We start from the raw sequence: 14,532 nt of genomic DNA on the forward strand, positions 1-14,532 counted from the left end.
AAATTTCTTGCCTTCTTTTACTCACACTTATTGAGCACCTACTGTATAACAGATAATCTATTAAGTGTTGAGGAAACTAAAAAGAAATTGTCATTGTCCCAAATAAGTTAGAATCTAATAGTGAGCAACATGCGAACACAAACAAAGCAATTGCTGCTGCTGCTAAGTCGCTTCAATCGTGTCCGACTCTGTGCGACCCTATGGACAGCAGCCCCGTCCCTGTGATTCTCCAGGCAAGAACACTGGAGTGGGTTGCCATTTCCTTCTCCAATGCATGAAAGGAAAAGCGAAAGTGAAGTCACTCAGTTTTGTTGACTGTTAGCGACCCCATGGACTGCAGACTACCAAGCTCCTCCATCCGTGGGATTTTCCAGGCAAGAGTACCAGAGTGGGTTGCCATTGCCATCTCCACACAGTAATTGAGTTATCCATAAAATACAAGAACATGGGGAAGGAATGCCTACATTCACCTAGAGGAAATTAGAAATTATTACATTACTTCGGATGAAGCTGAAGATCCAATACTTTGGCTACCTGATGTGAAGAACTGACTCACTGGAAAAGACCCTGATGCTGGGAAAGATTGAGGCAGGAGGAGAAGGGGATGACAGAGGATGAGATGGTTGGATGGCATCACCAACTCAGTGGACATGAGTTTGAGCAGGCTCTGGGAGTTGGTGATGGACAGGGAGGCCTGGCATGCTGCAGTCCATGGGGTCTCAAAGAGTTGGACACGACTGAGCAACTGAACTGAACAGGTAAGAGCTGAGGCTCAAAGGATGAAATTAAACTTGCCAAGTAGGTAGGAGGCGCATGGGAAAGGAGAACACACCACTAACTGAGAAAAGTAGAAGCAAAGCATAGAAGAAACAAATAACATTTTATGCTCTAAGAACTAAAGGTAGCTGGATGAAGCCAAATCAAACTTTCGCATATACTCAGGGTTTCTTTAACAGAGGATGCTCCAAGGCTACCAGAGGACTAACCTCCTTCTGTTCCATCTATACCATGAGAAAAACTTTCGGGAGTGCTCATGGTACAGACAGAGCCCCAAAATACTGCATAAAGTCTCTACAGGAGTCCACACATGATCGGGACCCTGAGCTCTGTTTCTAGTCACCTTGGCCTTCAAGGCCGCCGAAACTGAAGTGTAGATACAAGGCTGACAAGCATCTTCAGGGCAAAAGTTGTCACGCTCACTTCTCTGGATTCACCTTTTCCCCTCCATTTTGTATAATTTTATTTATTTATGTACTTTTGGCTCTGCTGGGTCTTCGTTGCTGGGTGGGTTTTTCTCCAGGTGTGGAGGGCAAGGTCTACTGTCTAGTTGCAATGCGCAGGCGTCTCACTGTGGTGGCTTCTCTTGCTGTGGGGCACAGGCTCTAGCGTGCACGGGCTCAGGGCTGCCACTCCCAGGCTCAAGGGTTGTGGCTCGCGGGCTTAGCTGCCCCACAGCACATGGAATCCTCCCAGATCACGGACTGAACCCGTGTCTCCTGCACTGGCGGGCGGATTCTTTACCACCGAGCCACTAGGGAAGACTTCCCTTCTATTTTAGACTGATAATTCTTCACTGTCAAGATAGCTTTTTGTTACTTTTAGTATAACTTTTTAATCAAGTATTTTTGAGTTCATTTCAGTAGGAGAATGGGTCCAAAGAATCTAGCCTGTAACTTTAAGGGGTAAAAGCTTTTATATATATATTTGAGATCTATGATATATATAATTAAGATATGATGCCATTAATAAGGAACACTTAAATCTTTTAAAAGTTTCAAAAATTTTATATGCCATAAATTAATTTTCCCATTAACTCACAGGATCTAAAAATAGAGTGGAACTATAAGAACAGGTAAGATCTGACTTAAGATCAAAAAACTTTACTTTCCTATGTAATGAATTATCAGTGCTTGAAAACAATAAATATTCCTATATGAGAGCAAATTTAGTCTATTAAAACCACAATAAGAAAACTATAAAGTTTTTTTATACTTAAAATCTATTAAAGTATTATCTGTTAGTCATTTCTCAAATTGAAAAGAGTAATCACTTTAAAGGGAAAACAAAGTCTTTTAAAAATTATTCTAATAGGTATATTCAGAAAATAATTGAAAGCAGGGGCCTGGAGAGATATTTGTACTGTTAAGCTCATAGCAGCATTATTCACAATAGCCAAAAAGGTGGAAATAACCCAAGTGTCCACTGGCAGATGAAAGCATAAACAAAATGTGATATATACATACAATTATCAGCTTTAAAAAGAAAAGAAATTCTGACACATGGATGAACCTTCCGGACCTTATTCTAAGTAAAATGAGCCAGTCATAAGGAAAAATACTGTATACAAACACTTTATGAGGTACCTGCATTAGACAAATTCAAGAAGATGGAAAATAGAATAGTGGTTGCCACATGCTGGAGAAGGGAAGAAAGGAGCGTTACGGATTAACGAGCAGCATCAGCTTTGCAAGACTAGAGTTCTGTGGCTCAGTGATGGTGATGGTATCACAACACTGTGAATCAACTCAATGCTGGTACACTGAACTCTAGAAAATGGTTAACATGCTGAATTTTATGTAATGTATATTTTCACAATTTTTACTTCAAAAAGGAAAGCTCTATATTTTTTAAAAAATCAAAAAAAATATTCCATTGGTATCTAGATGAGTGATTTAAATACTATAAATATTAAGCTTCTGATGTGTGCTGCATGCTGTCACTACACTTGTGTCTGACTCTTTGCAACCCCATAGACTGTAGCCCACCAGGCTCCTCTGTCATGGAATTCTCCAGACAGGAATACTGGAGTGGGTAGCCATTCCCTTCTCCGGAGGATCTTCCTACCCTAGGAACTGAATCTGGGTCTCCCGCATTGCAGGCAGATTCTCTATCTGACTCACCAGGGAAGGTCCAATTTCTGAATGTGATAATCCAAAAGTATTCCACATATACATTATTCTAGGAAGTTTTCTCTGTTGTAAGAAAAAGGTTCTTTGAGTATTTGCAGAGCTAAGACAAGATTTGGAAACAACAGGTTTCCCTCTGCTAAGTCAGGACAGTTAAGTAAAGCTATCTCTCCTTCAATGAAGGAGAGCCTCTATATGAACCTCTTTTTAGGCTGCAGAACCACAAACATTTATTTAATTATCTAAGCTATTTAAATGTAGAAAAATTTTTTTAAAAAATGAACCATTTATTCTGTAAGATTGCTAATATTAAAACTTTAGTCTGATAACCTACAATGTTTTCATTCACATCAAAGTATCTGTATACCTACTTACTTACATAAAGTCAGAAAAAGAGCCAATAAAAATTAGAACATAATCCTAATTAAAACTCAGTATGACATCCCAGTTTACTGAATTGGATGTTATGAGCATTTTATGAGAACCTAGCCACTCTGTGTAAACCGAAAAAATTCAGTTTCTTAAAATGCTTGGCTGATTCTGTGATTATAAGATTAATTCTGTGAGCATAAAAGAAAAAAAAAAATCACATTTTTCCCCATGAAGAATGGTTTATTGAGATGCCATTTTTTGCAATTTTATCCACATGAATAAATGAAGCATATTTAAATTTTCTAGAGTTGAATGAAATCTAATGTTTTCCTAAAGAAACTAAGTAACTGCATGCAATAACTTCTATTTATGTAATAAACTTTAGCAAAATAACAACATTCTTTGCAAATGCCCACTTCATGATTATGCACCATTTGATTTCTAGCTTCTGGTTTTTTTTTCTTGTTAAGTTGTAGATTTTTAAAAACCACTTTACCTTTCTGCTGTAAGGATTACTAATTACTAGCTTGGTGTCATCTGAGCCAGATAAAATATATTCTCCAGTCTCATTCCAACAGATTGTATTAACCTAAGAAGAAAGCAAAAGAAGAAATTTAAGCAGACTCAAAGTAATAATAAGTATGCCATCTTCACTTAGTTGATGGTTCAGAATTTTATATCACTAATGAGATTACACCTATGGTAAATAATATTTACCAGTTTACTTAGTGAAAATATATACTGAATACCATTTAGCAAACACGATGTTCTATAAATTTATAAAGACACATAAATTAAGTATGAGTCTTTCTTAAGTTTTATTTAAATTTATTTTAAATAGTCCATTTTATATACAGGGATATAAAACCAAGTCACCTAAAAAGGAATTAGAAAAACTCACTAAAGAGCTATAGCAATTAAGGCTGTGTGGTACTGTCATGATCACAAACATATATATAAATCAATGGCATGGAACTGAGTCCAGAAATAACCCTTATACTTATGGTCAGATAATTCTTCATAAAGGGGCTAACTAAGACCATTGAATGGAGAAAGAACAATCTTTTCAACAAATGGTGCAATAACCACTAGATATACACAAGCAAAAGAACAAATTTGGAACCCTACTTCACATCATATACAAAAAGTAACTAAAAATGATCAAAGATTTAAATGTAAGAACCAAAACTTTATAACTCATAGAAGGAAACAGGTCTCAATCTTCATGAAAACTAAAACCACAATAACCACTTTACGTCCATTAAGATGGCTATAATAATTTAAGAAAAAACATAGAATATAAGAAGAAAATGCCAAGAAATTGGAACTCTGATACATTTCTGGTAGGTATGCATTACAGTACAACTATCTGGAAAGCAGTTTGGAAGTTGTCAAAAACTGAAACAGTTATCCTATGAGCCAGCAATTCCATAACAAAATGTATATACCCAAGAGAACTGAAAACATATCACATGAAATCTTGTACACAAAAGTTCATAGCTACATTATTCACAATAGGCAAAAACGGAAGGGAAGTAATTCAAATGTCTACCAACTCATACTGAGTGAAGTAAGTCAGACAGAGGAGAAATATCTTATGATATCCCTTACATGTGGAATCTAAAAAGAAATTATACAAATGAACTTACTTACAAAATAGAAAGAGACTCACAGACTTAGAAAATAAACTTATGGTTGCCAGGAGGAAGGGAGTTTCAGAAAGTCACGTACAGGTTGCTAAACTCAAAATGGACAACCAACAAGGACCTACTGTATAGCACATGGGAGTCTCTTCAATGTTATGTGCCAGCCTGGACAGGACGGGGGTATGGGGGTGAATGGATACACATATATATATGTATGGCTGAGTCCCTTTGTTTTTTGTTTTTTTTTTTTTCCCTTTGTTATTCAACTGAAACTACCACAACATTGTTAATCAACTCTAACCCAACACAATAAAAAGTTTTGAAGTTTGGAAAAAAAAAATATTTTCCCCCCTACCAAAAAAAGTGACTAATTCATTTGCTCATAATAAAATACCCACACAATGAAGTATTATTCAGCCATAAAAAGAAATAATAATACATGGTGCAACACGGATGAACCTTAAAAATATTACAGTAAGTAAAAGAAACCAGTCTGAAAGGCTACATATTATATGGTTCATTTACATTAAAATTACAAAATAAGCTTATCTAGAGAGACCAGAAAGCAGATTTAGTGACTGCCAAGAGCTGGCAGAGGGGGAATGGGTGTGACTGATAACTGGTATGAACTTTCTCTTTTGGATGGTGAAAATACACTGGAATTAGGTAGTGGTGACTGCTATACAACCTTATGAATATATAGTAAAAAGGCACTGAACCAAACACTTGAAACAGATGAATTTTTATGAAATGTGAACTATATCTAAGTAGTTTCAAAAAAATGACTGACTTCCACTATTCAGTCAAGATGGAATAACAAGAACCAGATTTACTATGACATCTGAAACAACCAAAAACAGCAGAATATACATTCTTTTTAAGTACACATGAAATATTTACCAATACAGAAAACATTTACTTATGGGCCATAAAATAAGCCTCAAGATATTTAAAAGACTTCAAGTTCCACATAAATATGCTGTGTCCAAAACAGAATTAAATTAGAAATCACTAACACAAAGAAATATTTGAAAACTATAAAATAACAGACGGTCAAAAAAGAAATCACAGAATTACAAAATATTTTTAACTTTTGTTTGGCTTTTATTAAAGCAAAAAATATCTCAATTTATGGACTGCAGGTAACACAGTGCTTAAAAGCAAATTTATAGTACAAAAACACTTATATTAGAAAGATAAAGGTCCTATAAAAATGACTTTCGCTTCCACTCTGAAAACTATAACAAGGAGACCAATGAAATCAAAAGTCAAAAGACAGTTGGAAATAATGAATATAAGAGCAGACATCAATTAAAAAGAAAACAGGAAAACACAGAAAACTGGTAAAACCAGAAACTGGTGCTTTGAAAAGACAAATAAAATTAATGCACCTCTACTCGGATTAATCAAGCAAAAGAAGGGGTGGAGGAACTTATTACCAATACCAAAAATGAGAGCAATAACACATAACATCATTATGAATACCTGAGCATGTAATATAATACCATGAACAACTTTATACAATGAATTCAATGACAGAGAGAGCTAACAAAAGTCTTGAAACATATATACTAAACAAAATTTACTCAAGACATTGTCCATTTTTATTAAAGTGTAGTTAAAATTTTCACCAAAGGAAACTCTCCAGGCCCAGACTGCCCTACTGGTGAAATCTGCTGAATATTTTTTTTTAAATAATGAAAATTCTGTACCAACTCTTTCAGAAAATTAAAAAGAATTGAACACTTCTAAACTCACTGGCACAAGCTGATGGATCGATATCCTTAATGTACACAGAAAAATTCTAAAACAATTTTAGCAAACTGAATAAAACAGTGTAAGAAAATAGATAAGGCATCACAACTCAAGATTTATCTCTGAAATGCAAGAACAGTTTGACACTCAAATCAATACAATCCATGATATTAACAAACGAAAACAGAAAATCATGATCACTGCAATAAATGCAGAATAGACATTTGAAAAATATCCAAGTAACAATTCATAATAAGAGCTCTAAGCAAAATTGAAAGGAACTTTCTTCAATCTGACAATGAATATTTATTAAAAAACAATCATACTAAATAATGAAAGACTGGATGCTTTCCCTCTATGATTAGAACAAGACAAGGAAGTTGGCTCTCACCACTCCTGTTCAACACTCTAGAATTTTAGAGAGTACAATAAGATAAGAAAAAGAAATAAAAGGAAATCAGACAGAAAAGAAGTAAAATATATCCTCAGATTACATGACTGCTTATGTAGAATAATGAAGCTGGCTTAAAGCTCAACATTCGGAAAACAAAGATCATGGCATCCGGATTCATCACTATATAGCAAATAGATGGAGAAACAGTGGAAACAGTGGTTGACTTTATTTTGGGGGGCTCCAAAATCACTGCAGATGGTGACTGCAGTCTTGAAATTAAAAGACGCTTACCCCTTGGGAGAAAAGTTATAACCAACCAAGACGACATATTAAAAAGTAGAGAAGTTACTTCGCCAACAAAGGTCTGTCTAGTCAAGGCTATGGTTTCTCCAGTGGTCATGTATGGATGTGAGAGTTGGACTATAAAGAAAGCTGAGCACCGAAGAATTGATGCTTTTGAACTGTGGTGTTGGAGAAGACTCTTGAGAGTCCCTTGGACTGCAAGGAGATCCAACCAGTCCATCCTAAAGGAAATCAGTCCTGGGTGTTCATTGGAAGGACTGATGTTGAAGCTGAAACTCCAATACTTTGGCCACCTGATGTGAAGAACTGACTCATTTGAAAAGACCCTGATGCTGGGAAAGATTGAAGGTGGGAGGAGAAGGGGATGACAGAGGATGAGATGGTTGGATGGCATCACCAACTCAATGGACATGAGCTCCGGGAGTTGGTGATAGACAGGGAGGCCTGGCGTGCTGCAGTCCGTGGGGTCACGGAGAGTCGGACACGACTACTGAGAGAATCATAAAAAAAGGGAATGGACTAACAAGTAAGTTTAGGAAGTTTGACGGACACAGATCTACACCATACTCCCTGGCTATCCATGAGGATGAGTTCCAGGACAACCTAACAAATACCAAATCTGTGGATGCTCAAGTCCCTTACACAAAATGGAACAGTACAGTCAATCCTCAGTATCCATATAAGAAACTTGTGGACATGGAGGGATGACCATATGTAAAAATAGACAACATAAGGGATTAAAACCACATTTTAGGGACTTGCCTGGCAATCCAGTGATTAAGATTTTGCCTTCCAATGCAGGAGGCATGGGTTTGATCCCTGGTCGGGGAGCTAAGATTCTGTATGCCTCACAGCCAAAACATCAAAACATAAAACAGAAGCAATACTGTAACAAATTCAATGGTCTACATTAAAATAAAAAAATTTAAAAAAAAAACACATTTTGATATCACTTTTTGATATCTACTTGTTGTTCGGTCACTAAGTCGTGTCCGACTCTTTGTAACCCATGAATTGCAGCACACCAGGCTTCCCTGTTCTTCACTATCTCCCACAGTTTGTTCGAACTCATATTCATTGAGTTGGTGATGCCATCCAGCCATCTCAGCCTCTGTCCCTCCCTTCTCCCCTTGCCTTCAATCTTTCCCAGCATCAGTCTTTTCCAATGAATTGGCTCTTTGCATCAGGTGGCCAAAGTATTGGAGCTTCAGCTTCAGCATCAGTCCTTTCAATGAATATTCAGGGTTGATGTCCATTACAATCGACTGGTTTGATCTCCGTGCTGTCCAAGGAACTCTCAAGTCTTCTCTAGCACCACAATTTGAAAGCACTCAGCATTCAATTCTTCAGCATTCAGCTTTCTCTAGGGTCCTACTCTCACATCCCTGTATGACTACTAAAAAAAAAAAAAACAATGTAGCTTTGATTACACAGTCCTTTGCCAGCAAGGTACTGTCTCTGCTTTTTAATATAGTGTCTAGGTTTGTCATAGTTTTTCTTCCAAGGAGCAAGTGTCTTTTAATTCCATAGCTGCAGGCACCATCCATAGTGACTTCAGAGCCCAAGAAAATAAAGTCTCACTGCTTCCTTTTCTTCCCCATCTATTTGCCATGAAGTGATGGGACCAGATGCCATGATGTTAACTTTCTGAATATTGAGCTTAAAGCCCACTTTTTCACTCTTCTTTCACTACCATCAACAGGCTCTTTATTCCTCTTTGCTTTCTGCCATTAGAGTGGCATCATCTGCATATCTGAGGTTGTTGATATTTCTTCCGGCAATCTTGATTCCAGCTTGTGAGTCATCCAGCCCAACATTTCACATGATGTACTCTGCATATAAGTTAAATAAGCAGAGTGACAATATACAGCCTTGACATACTCCTTGCCCAATCTGGAACCAGTTCCTTGTTCACGTCTGGTCTTAATTGTTGCTTCTGTCTTGAATATAGGTTTCTCAGGAGGCAGATAAAGTGGTCTGATATTCTCATCTCTTTAAGAATTTTCCAGTTTGTTTTGATCCACACAGTCAAAGGCTTTAGTGTAGTCAATGAAGCAAATGTAGATGTGTTATGGAATTCCCTTGCTTTTTCTATGAGATCCAGTGGATGTTGGCAATCTGATCTTTGGTTCCTCTGCATTTTCTAAAACCAGGTTTTACATGTGGAAGTTCTCGGTTTATATACTGTTGAAGCCTAATTGAAGGATTTGAGCACTACCTTGCTAGTATGTGATATGAGTGCAACTGGACAGTAGTTTGAACATTCTTTGGCATTGCCTTTTTTGGGGATTGGAATGAAAACTGACTTTTCCAGTCCTGTGGCCACTGCTGAGTTTTCCAAGTTTGCTGGCATACTGAATGCAGCACTTTAACAGCATCATCTTTTAGGATTTGAAATAGCTCAGCTAGAATTCCATCACCTCCTCTAGCTTTGTTTGTAGTAATGCTTCCTAAGATGCACTTGACTTCACACTCCAGTATGTCTGCCTCTAGTATCTACTAGAATGTCTAAAATTTTTTTTAAAATGAGTATATCAGGTTTGAAGGAAGAAAGCTAAAACAGTGTAACAGTAGCAAATTTCAACATACCACATAAACAATGAATAAATCATACCGACAGAAAGTCAACAAGGAAACATTAGATTTGAAATATTTAGATCAAATGAATCTAATACATATGGAGAATATTTGATCCAACAGCAGCAGAACATTCTTCTTAAGTGCACATAGAACATTCTCCAAGATAAATCATATTAGATCACAGAACACGTAGGAGCAAACTTTAAAGAATAAATCATACTAAGTATCTTTTCTGACCACAGTGCTATGAAAATAGAAATCAATAGGAAGAAAACTGAAAATTTTACCACATGTGGAAGTTAAATAACACACTTCTGGACAACCAGAGCACCAAAGAAAAAAAAATAATCAAAAATATCTTGATACAACTGAAAATAGAAATAAAACATATGGGATGCGGCAAAAGTAGTTCTAAGTAGGAAGTTCACAGCAATCAATGCCTACATTAAAAAAAAAGAAAGATCTCAAATAAACCACCTAAATTTACACACTGAAGAACTAGAAAAGAAAATGTCCAAAGTTGGCAGAAGGAAAGAGACAATAAATATTAGAGCAGAAAGGACTGCTGTTGCCAGTGACCCTATCCCCTCTGTGAGCCACTGCTGACCCACGCCTCCACAGGAGACCCTCCAACACTAGCAGAGGATGCTATAATATCCTTAATGATATCCATGGCAACTGTACTTCTAATTGGAGGATTTATTTGAGCTTTATCACAAAGAAGAGCCAGTACCCTCATCTCACAGTACAGTTCAGGCCAGAGATCCAGGGCTTCTTACACCCATGGCCTCAAAGGAACTGGATTTTACCGTCACAGTGCCTGTGAACATCAAAGCAACCTCAGCCTGGCGAGCCTCACTTTTCAGCAGCAAGTTTCCTCGGAACAAGCCGATTCCTTTCCAAGAAAATCAACCTTCAGCAACTCAACTTTCCATCCTTTCCTGCAAAGTCCACCATTTCCCGTGGAAACTGAGTCATCTGGTGACTCTCCCTTCTTCCAGTATCTCCTTCACCATCAACACTTTCCACAGTCTGGGCCATCCTGACTTCCAATGGCACAATAACAGTCTTTGAATTGGCCTTTCAATACTACCCTCACCTGCCTAAGTCAATCATAAAGGTTTTCCCTGAATCCTAAGTAGGAGCTTTTGTTTTCATTTCTTTTTATCTTTTACTGAAAGGAAATCACAAATATACTGAACAGAATTCTGAGGATATGGCCTAAATGCCTAATGAGTTTCCAAGCTAAAACGTACACACACTAGCTGGACATGAAAAAAAGTGAAAGTGAAAGTCACTCAGTCGTGCCCGACTCTCTGTAACTCCATGGACTATAAGTCCGTGGAATTCTCCAGGACAGAATACTGGAGTGGGTAGCTATTCCTTTCTCTAGGGGATCTTCCCAACCCAGGGATCGAACCCAGGTCTCCTGCATTACAGGCAGATTCTTTACCAGCTGAGCCACCAGGGAAGTCCAGGAATACTGGAGTGGGTAGCCTATCCCTTCTCCAAGGGATTTTCCTGACCCAGGAATCAAACCGGGGTCTTCTACATTGCAGATGGATTCTTTACCAACTGAGCTACAGGGAAGTCCTAGTTGGACATTACAATGTAAAAAATATTTTGTCTCAGAAAAAAATACTATTTTTCCAAACAGCTACATATTTATGTCTTTTTGTATTAAATGTAGGAATTATTAAAGATAGTGATTCTTACCTACAAATTTCTCATGTTTCAGTGGTTTCGGTTGTAATGTCCTCTTTCATCTATATCTTTATAATCTTGTTAAGTCTAGCACAAAGTTTGTCAATTTTGCTAATCTTTACAAAAAACCAACTATTAGTTTCACTAATCTTTTATTTTCCTATTCTCTATTTTATTCATTTCTGCTCTGATCTTTTTTTTTTAACCACAAATTTTCTAAAGTTTTTATTTTAGTGTAAAATGTGCTGTGCTAAGTTGCTTCAGTCGTGTCTGACTCTATGGACCATAGCCCACCAGGTTCCTCCGTCCATGGTAGTCTCCAAGCAAGAATACTGGAGTGGATTGCCATGCCACCCTCCAGGGGATCTCCCTGACTCAGGTACTGAACCTCTCTGAGGTTTCCTGCATAGGCAGGCCTGCTCTTACCTACAAATTACCCTGGGATTCCCAGGTTGAGCAAGCGGTAAAGATGCAGGAAACCTCAAAGAAACGGGTTCAAAAAAAAAGATCAGAGCAGAAATGAATAAAATAGAGAACAGGAAAATAAAACAAAAAGATCAGTGAAAGTAAGAGTTGGTTTTTGGAAAAGATTAACAAAATTGACAAACTTTGTGTTAGACTTAACAAGATTATAAAAATATAGATGAAAGAAAAGACATTACAACTGAAACCACTGAAACATATAAGATACTAATATGAAAAAATATACAGCAACAAATTACATAATCACCAATAAATTCAGAGGAACATATACCTGACCAAGACTGAATCATGAGAAAAGAAAATCTGAAGAGACAAATAATGAGCAAAGAGATTAAATTAAAAACTTCCCAACAACAACAGGAAAGCCTTTGGCCAGATAGCTTCACAGGCTTTAAATGTTTTCCACACATTTAAAGAATTAATACCAATCCTTCTCAAACTCTTCCAAAAAACTGAAGAGGAGAGAACACTCCCAAACTCATTTTCTGAGGTAAGCCTCAGAAACGTAACCTTCACATCAAGGCCAGATAAGGATACTACAAGAAAACTACAAGCCAACATTTCTGATGAATACAGAGGCAAAAATTCTCAACAAAATACTAGCAAATCAAATTGAAAAGCACATTAAAAGTATCATACACCATAATCATGTGGGAGTTACCACCTGGATGCAAGGATGATTCAATATAAAGAAATCAATCATTGTAATACACCTCATTAATGGAATGAAAGGTAAAAATCATATGATTGTCTCAAAAGATGCAGAAAAGCATCTAATTCAACATCTTTCAAGATAAAAATTCTTAGCAAACTAGGTATAGAAGGAATATACCTCAACATACTAAAGGCCATACATGACAAGTCCACAGTACAGGTAACGTCATACTCAATGGTGAAGCTGAAGAAAGCTTTTCCACTACAATCAAGAGCAAGACGAGGAAGTCCAATTTCATCACTTTTATTCAACACAGTACAGGAAGTTCCAGTCAGAGTAATAACTGGACAGGAAAAAGAAACAGAAGGCATCTAAACTGGAAACGAAAAATAAAACTCTCTCCGATTGAAGATGACCTCATCTTATATACAGAAAATTCTGAACAATCCACCAAAAATTTGTCAGTGCTAACAAGTGAATTGAGTAGCTCTGAGATATAACATAAACAAAAAACAGTTGCATTTCTATACAATAAAACAATGAACTATCTGAAAAAGAAACAAAGAAAATGGCCCATTAGCATCAAAAACATTAAAATATATTCAGGAATAAATTTAATCAGGAAGCTGAAAGATCTATCTGGTATCTATATAACACAAAGATGAGAAACACTGAAGTCACATATAAATGGAAAGACAGGTGTCCTCATGTATGAGAACAGTTAATATTATAGTATACTACCAAACAGCCATATATATATATGTATATATGTATATTCATGGCTGCTGTTGCTAAGTCGCTTCAGTCGTGTCCGACTCTGCGTGACCCCATAGACGGCAGCCCATGAGGCTCCACCGTCCTGGGATTCTACAGGCAAGAACACTGGAGTGGGTTGCCATTTCCTTCTTCAATGCATGAAAGTGAAAATTGGAAGTGAAGTCGCTCAGTCGTGTCTGACTCTTTGCGAACCCATGGACTGCAGCCTACCAGGCTCCTCCATCCATGGGATTTTCCAGGCAAGATACTGGAGTGGGTTGCCATTGCCTTCTCCAATATTCATGGCAATCCCCATCAAAATACCAAAGGCATTTTTTCACAGAAATAGAATTCTAAGAAATCCTAAAATTTGTATGGAATCACCAAAGACTCCAAATAGCCAAAGCAATCTTAAAAGATTAAAATAAGGCTGAAGGCATCAAACGTCTTGATCTCAGACTATATTGCAAAATTGTTTAATCAAAACAATATGGTATTGTTTTAAGAACAGATACATAGACCAATGAAACAGAACAGAGCCAAGAAAATAACCCACGCATATATGGTAAATTAATTTACAACAAAGGAGCAAAGACTACCCAATGGGGAAAGAATATTCTCTTCACTAAATGGTGCTGGGAAAACTGGATGTTCATATGCCAAAGAAAATTACCATGAAATGGATTAAAGACTTAAACATAGGATCTGAAGGCAATAAAATTTCTAGGGCGGGGGGGAAATGTGAAAAGCTCTTGACCTTGATCTTGGCAAAGATATTTTTGGACATGACAAAATCAAAAGCAAAAATCAACAACTGATAATTACATCAAACTTAAAAGCTCTGTATAGCAACAGAAGCAACCAACAACATTAAGCAACCTACAGAAGAGGAGAAAAATATATGCAAACCTTCTATTTGATAAGTGATTAACATTCAAAATATATAAGAACTCATATAACTCAATAGCAAAAAAAAAA

General features: G+C 36.8%; 1 protein-coding gene and 1 pseudogene across 8 annotated transcripts in view; one reads left to right on the top strand and one right to left on the bottom strand.

Moving 5' to 3' along the window:
- DCAF6 (DDB1 and CUL4 associated factor 6) overlaps positions 1–14,532 on the bottom strand; it is a 182,885-nt gene that overhangs the window by 122,786 nt on the left and 45,567 nt on the right. For all 8 annotated transcript variants that reach the window (XM_070462724.1, XM_020891867.2, XM_020891869.2 and 5 more), the window contains one exon: positions 3,775–3,867. In XM_070462724.1, coding sequence (XP_070318825.1) covers positions 3,775–3,867 — 93 coding nt within the window. The remainder of the gene's footprint in view (positions 1–3,774; positions 3,868–14,532) is intronic.
- On the top strand, positions 5,527–11,094 carry LOC110136278 (myc target protein 1 pseudogene; annotated as a pseudogene).

This window comes from Odocoileus virginianus, unplaced genomic scaffold, assembly GCF_023699985.2.
Source record: "Odocoileus virginianus isolate 20LAN1187 ecotype Illinois unplaced genomic scaffold, Ovbor_1.2 Unplaced_Scaffold_12, whole genome shotgun sequence".
Lineage (NCBI taxonomy): Eukaryota > Metazoa > Chordata > Mammalia > Artiodactyla > Cervidae > Odocoileus > Odocoileus virginianus.